At 42.9% G+C, this 7,176-nt stretch overlaps 1 protein-coding gene across 1 annotated transcript; it reads left to right on the top strand.

The window, feature by feature from the left end:
- Positions 1-215: 215 nt before the first annotated feature.
- On the top strand, positions 216-2,390 carry MYF5 (myogenic factor 5). Its single transcript, XM_003783385.1, has 3 exons — positions 216-866; positions 1,668-1,743; positions 2,164-2,390. The coding sequence occupies exons 1-3, from the start codon at positions 366-368 to the stop codon at positions 2,352-2,354; spliced, it is 768 nt and encodes a 255-aa protein (XP_003783433.1). The 5' UTR covers positions 216-365; the 3' UTR covers positions 2,355-2,390.
- The last annotated feature ends 4,786 nt before the right edge of the window (positions 2,391-7,176 follow it).

Raw genomic sequence — 7,176 nt, 5'->3', positions numbered from 1 at the left:
GTTGGGGAACCGTCCAGGCCCCAGCAGAAATGCAGTAAAACCATTAGCGTCAACAGGGCACTAAACAGCAAATTGTCTCTAGAGGAAAGGAGGAGGTTTGCCCAGACAGCCCCCACGGGGTTGCGGTAGGATATGCTAATAGTGCCGGCCACTGGGGCCGGCCTCCCTCCCCCAAGAATATATAAAGAGCCGCAAGCCCAGCTAGTCAGCCCGGGCAGCAGGCGACTGCCCTTGTTAATTACCAGAGAAACCCACCAGGGAGCTCGTCCGGGATTTGCTTGTCTGAAGCAGCACCAGGCTCCGGTTTCTCCTCTGGCCCTTTCCCTTTCACTGCGGTCCAGGTGCACCGCCTGCCTGTCGGCAGGATGGACATGATGGACAGCTGCCAGTTTTCGCCTTCTGAGTACTTCTACGACGGCTCCTGCATCCCTTCCCCCGAGGGTGAGTTTGGGGATGAGTTTGAGCCCAGAGTGGCTGCCTTCGGGGCGCACAAGGCAGAGCTGCAGGGCTCAGACGAGGACGAACACGTGCGGGCTCCTACCGGCCACCACCAGGCTGGACACTGCCTCATGTGGGCCTGCAAAGCCTGCAAGAGGAAGTCCACCACCATGGATCGGCGGAAGGCGGCCACCATGCGCGAGCGGAGGCGCCTGAAGAAGGTTAACCAGGCCTTCGAGACGCTCAAGAGGTGCACCACGGCCAACCCCAACCAGAGGCTGCCCAAGGTGGAGATCCTCAGGAACGCCATCCGCTACATCGAGAGCCTGCAGGAGCTGCTGAGGGAGCAGGTGGAGACCTACTACAGCCTGCCGGGACAGAGCTGCTCCGAGCCCACCAGCCCCACCTCCAGCTGCTCCGATGGCATGGTAAGCGGTAGCTCTGGCACCTGCTAGGCCAGCCTGATCTTTCCTAAAAATTCTGACACCTCATTTAAATCAGATATGCTGCGGGGGGTGGGGGGGGAGTGGAGTACAAGAGAACTGCTGGATTGCTTTAAGACAGAGGTCTTGTTCAGGAAACTGGAGATGACCAAGATTTTAGTTTGATTTCTATCAGGTTCTAGACCTGCCCTGTAATGGAGTGTCGGCATGTGAGATGCAGGATGGCTGTGGACGATCAATCAGATGTTTTCTCCACTACTTAGCTTATTTCCAAAATTTCCCACCTGTGGATTTTGCCACACCCTTAAGCTCTGAAGGCACTGCTTATAACTTAATGAAGAAATGGAGGAAAAAAAAATATCCACATGTCCCCAGTGGCTGCTCTGCTCAGGCCTGGCTGGAAGGAGATGTTGACGCATTCTTTGCAGAGGGGGTTTTCTGCAACGCTGCCAGGTTTTAATGTGGTTTTGCCCTGGGAAAGTGTTCTTTCCCTGAATTACTGTGGCTTCCTTCCACTGCAATCCATTTTGCATGGTTAACCCAGGGCACATTGCTGCTGAGTCCCGCCCCCTCTTCCCTCTGCTGCTTCTCTCCTCTTCTTGAAGCACAGAGATTGACCTCTGGGCCCTGGGGATTTGGAGGGGTCTAACCTTTCCTAAATCAAGGCAATGACCACTGAGACTATAGTCAGTGTACAAAGCTGGTGGGCTAGTCCTGCCTCAGCCTGGGTCAGAGCATCTTTGGCCAAGTCCTGAAAACAAATGTCTTTTGTGTCTCTCATTACAGCCTGAATGTAACAGTCCTGTCTGGTCCAGAAAAAGCAGCAGTTTTGACAGTGTCTACTGTACTGATGTACCAAATGGTAAGAACTGATAGCTTCAGAGGAGTTTAGAAACCAGTTCAAGTTTACAATTCAGCCTATAAAGCAGACAGCGTCTGTTCACCCAGGTAGTATTAGGAAGAGGAATGGAAGAGATGGTTCTTATGGGAAAGCTTTGGCAGAACAAAACAAACACACATCTGCTCCAAATCCCCCTCGGTGGCGTGGGCGCGCGCGTACACACATGCACACACACACACACACACACACACACTTTTGCTTGAAATATTTCCATTCCCCACCTCCACCCCCAAAATATTTGCAACACATTTCTATATTGGGCTTTCTATGACCACCTGACCACTGGTATGGAAGGATCTGACCTACATTTTAAGGGACAATGTAAGCAAGTCTGTCTATCTGGGGATAATTTTTTAAATGCTCTTCTGCTTGTATCTTTAGTATATGCCTCAGATAAAAGCTCCTTATCCAGCTTGGATTGCTTATCCAGCATAGTGGACCGGATCACCTCCTCAGAGCAACCAGGGTTGCCGCTCCAGGACCCAGCCTCTCTCTCCCCGATGGCCAGTACTGATTCACAGCCTGCAACTCCAGGGGCCTCGAGTTCCAGGCTTATCTATCATGTGCTATGAACTAGACCAGTGCTGCCAGGAGGGCCTGTTACACAGAAGGAAGGAGGCCCTGAAGAACTAAACCAGGACAACCTGTATATAAAAAACTGTTTCCGGTTGTACATTTGTAAATATTTTTCTTGATACTTTATAAGAATGTGTATTTGACAAAAAGTCACCCTGGCAATGAATACTTTATCTCTCTTCTTTGCTTTAGAAATATACTTCTATGTAATATTGTTTCTGCAGGTAGTCATGATGCTTAACTTATATACATATTTTTATAAATAATGCTTATCAAAATATTATCTCCAGTGTTTCTACTTTTTTCTTTAAAACATTAGACTAGCTGGGAATCAGTTAAAGGGAATTTTAAATATATTTAACTTTTGTTTTTCTCTTTAATCCTTTAGCTGTTTTGTATTAAATAAACATATAACAACACTGCCTAACCATATATACTTTGATCTTTTTTTTAAATACATACATCTTTTAACTGTAAGCACAAAATAATACTTTGTGGATAATTTCAAGATATAAGAAATTTTGGAAATTCTACCATAAATAAAATTACTTACTACAAGAAATATTTTGGTGCATGACTTTTTTAAAGACATATTATTTACTACAAGAAACATTTTGGTGCGTGGCTTCTAGTACAATTACTAGTTATTGACATGAAATCTTTAAGGCTGGGGTGAAAATACTTAAACAGTTGGCTTTCCAGATAAATCTGAATATTTACCATCTCGTGGACCCAATGTAGGTTCTGTTGATGTCACAAGTGAGAATATTGTATTTCCATTTTAAACGTACTTCCAGGGAGCCTGCTAAAGTTTTCCTTTACCCTAGTACTGTACTGTATAATGTCAAGTTTTGTGTGTGTGTGTGAAGAGTAAGTAGAAGGTATTCAGGACAATATTATATTTAAACAAAAAAAAGTGCAGTTCGCATCTTCTTGCTACCTATAGAACAGTAGATCATCAGTTGTCCTATTTGCTTGTCTTCCTGCCTGAAAACATCTCAATACCATATACTAATACTGTATTATTGAAGATTTATACATATGGCATTGGTATTTGTATATGAAGAGAGCCAGCCTGAGAAAACTGAAACAAATTACAGTAAAGCAAAGCAGATCGTGTTGTCTCTCATTTTTGCAGCTTTTTACATTTTATTGTATTAATTTTTGCCATGTGTCTTTCCTTGTTTATCACCCCTCAATCTCTACTAGAAAAAATGAATGTGAAAAAATTAAAAAATGACTTAGGTTGGGACAATCACTGGGGTCATTCTCACAACTTTACCGTGGAAAGACGTACAAAGGAAGGCTCTCTGGAAGATGTCAAGTAGCTGTTGACAGAGAACAAAAGTAGATAATTACATCATCCTCTAATTTTTATATTAGTTTAAAGTTGCTAAGGGTTTGTGGTTACATATATTATTCAAATGAAGAGTACAGACGCTTCACCGGAGCGAGATGATGCTTCTGTGTCTCCCCTGTTCTCTGATGTGATTTTCTTGAGCATGTGCAGTCCTGAGGCTTCAGGGAATGAGAATCAGGGAAAAATTCCGTAAGAAAGAAAGGCTGAGTTAAAAAATATTGTGGGCACCATCACTCTGTTAGCCTGGTGGCCTGACAAGGGATGCTGACTTTCAGCAAACAGATAGATCTTTCTCTATGCATGATTTGGGAATATGAAAATTTTAGGTGAAGAGAATTCCGGAGGGCATGGTGGAGATTCATATACATTCCCAACCTAAGTAGAGTTATTTGCTTTTGTTGGACACTGTGCTACACACATTTTCTCCTTTGGACACTCCTACGGAGAGGTTGGAGGTTTGTTTTTTAGTAGAATCAGAAAGGAAAAAGCAATTCAGATATTAGTCTGCTTTTTAAGTTCAATTTTTAAGCACATTATCACTTTTTTGTTTCCATTTATAAAATTCAGCAAAACAATAATGACTTAATAAAGTGTATTTAATATTCTTGGTGAATATTATAACAATTCAGAATAGTTAGAGTTTACCAGTGGTCCAAGCCAGTTTGTTCCATGAATCCCATTTCCCACGTTCTAATATGGAAGGCCACTGGGTACTCAGTAAACAGCTCAGCACAGCACATCATTGGTCATCAAGTAAATTGTTTTTGGATAAGGGGCCTTCGGAAATTGGTTTTCTAAAAGAAGACCCTATCCTCTTTCCTCCAAGATAGTAAAGAAGATAAAAAGAGAGGAACTGACGAAAGCTTCCAGTATGGGTAGGTTTTTGTCGGCTGTAAATTTACAGTGAACAAGTGGGCCGCCTCTGAGTTTGTATCATCTCAGCTGGTTGAAAGCACATGACCAACCAACAGTCAAATTTATTGGTGCCACTAGTATGTGTTTCCTTCCTCATCTGCAAACCTGATGGGGAAGAGGTTCCAGGAAATGAGAGTCCAAGAGCCTTGTGTTCCTCATGCCTGGGAAATAGAAGCTCACTGAGTCCCATAGGAAAACTGAGTCCCCTGAGTTATGGAAATTGGCAAGTGCTACATGGATGCAAGTTGCTACTTAGCTCAGAGTGTCTCAATTTCTTCTTCCATGAAAGATGCAAGCCTGATACAAAATAGTGGCCCTATTTTACCCATAAATTCTCCTTTAAGATATCATTCTAATAAAGACTTAATCTGACAGGTGGTATTTCCTGAAATTCTCTGTGGGGTTGTAAGACTTACTAGATTAAAGTGGTAATTTAATTCTCTGACTGGCGGAAGTGATATTTCTGGGAATGGCATTAGAACACAGCTATTTGTAACTTCAGAAAAGCCCCGCTGGAATGGCAAAGCATCCCTGAAAACACTGCCACTGGATGTTCTCTCAACGTCACAAAAAACACAGACCACCAAATTTATTTTTTGAAGAATTTTGATTAGCCATGTTTTAGGTTATAATAATATAAATAATGACTGCTAAAATTATTATAATACTAAAATTCTATTAAACTCATCGTTTGTAAGGGGGGAAATCAGCCAAATTCTAGCTGCATTTATGTCACTAATTCACTTTATAGATTAATCAGGAAATAATGTAAAGCAGCAATTATCAAATCTGAGTATTTATCATTACGCAAATAAGAAAGCCGAGGCTGGGCCAGGGAAGGTGGCTTGTGCCTGTAATCCTAGCACTGTGGGAGGCCGAGGCAAGTGAGTCAACTGAGCTCAGGAGTTTGAGACAAGCCTGAGCAAGAGTGAGGCCCCCCCCATCTCTATTAAAGATAGAAAAACGAGCCAGGTGTCATGGTGAGCACCTGCAGTCCCAGCTACCCAGGAGGCTGAGACAAGGAGATTGCCTGAGCCCAAGAGTTTGAGGTTGTTGTGAGCTAGGACATCAAAGTACTCTATCCAGGGAACAGAGTGGGACTCTGTCAAAAAAAAAAAAAGAAAGAAAGAAAGAAAAAAGAAAGGAAAGAAAGAAGGAAGGAAGGTAGGTAGGTAGCTGAGGCTTAAGGTTAATAACGTGCTTATAATCTCAGCTGGCTGTTTGGGTTTATTCACAGCACATGTTCCCGGAGGCTCCAGCAGAAGTTACATGGCTTATTACCGACAATTCTTTCAGTTCCAGAATATTACATATGTTCCATTCTCCTGGTCAAACAAGTTACTAATGTCAGCCCAGAGTGCAGAAGAAGCAGATGAAACTTGACTTTTCAGGGAAGGAAACAGTAATGACTTCGTGTGGGTATTTAACTCACCACGAGGAGCAGTGTCTACTTGCTGTATCTATTTTCTTACTTTTCACACATTTTGCTAATTGTAATCTGGCTTCTGCCCACTGATAACCCTTGAATCAGAGGACCGTTCCAGTTCAGCTTACACCTCCAGGCCAGGAGTCTTCCATGATCTTTAGTCATGAATATCCAACTATCTTCTTAAATCTTTGAGAAGTCCTCTTTCCCCTCTCCCTCTAAATGGGCTCATGTTCAGTGTTGACATCACCAGTCACGTAAGCGTGATTATTCCTAATATTTCAATCTCCCTCACTGTCCTGTCTAATTCATTACAAAATCCTATGAGTTTACTTTTTTAAATACCTCTCAAACCGCTACCCTTAAGCCAAACTAGGGCTATTTCTTTCCAGGAATCTCATAAGATCTTCTTAACGTGTCCCTCTGTAATTACTTTGGAGCTTCCACTTCTGCTGTCAGCATCCACATTAACCTGTGGGGACGGTCCCTTCTCAGGCCATGGAGTTCGGGTGGGACTGACAGTAACATCTGGATCCAGAAGGCAAGAAGTCATTCTGCCCTGACAATGAGTCCATCCACTTGCTTGGTCATAATGATTATGTCATGGATAGACCTGTGATCCAACTTCTTCAAGAAATGTCAGTCCTAGGATATTTATTAGAACTCCAGAGAAAAGGAGGTTCCCTTTCTGTTGAGGTGGTAATGTGTGAGATTTTTGATTTTGGGGTGCCAGCTGTCATCTCACCCACAGGAGAGGAGCTCCTGCCTAAAAATAAAGCCAACCAAGTGGAAAGCAGAGCTGTGATGTAGCGAGATCTATTTCTGAAATCATTTCTGAGCATCCAGATCTGAAAATGGCAGAGTATCTGCTCTTGGCCACACTTTACAACCCTGAAGCTAACAAATGATCTTTTTTCTTAAACCAGGATGAGCAGGAATCTTGTTAATTAAAGAGCAATTATAATACATAGACTGACCAAAATTTATGAACTACATGGTTTGATTCAAATACATGCTTTGAAATAAGCAGACTTTCCCCCCTCAGAAACAGAGACATACACTATCAGCAATGGGAATTCCGTTGAAAGGTCATGACGTGGATGGGGCTGGAGAGATT

The sequence above is a fragment of the Otolemur garnettii genome, unplaced genomic scaffold (genome assembly GCF_000181295.1).
Source record: "Otolemur garnettii isolate 467f Iridium unplaced genomic scaffold, OtoGar3 scaffold00007, whole genome shotgun sequence".
Classification (NCBI taxonomy): domain Eukaryota; kingdom Metazoa; phylum Chordata; class Mammalia; order Primates; family Galagidae; genus Otolemur; species Otolemur garnettii.
The sequence above is the reverse complement of the archived record's forward strand: the minus strand, read 5'-3'. Positions and strand labels throughout refer to the sequence as shown.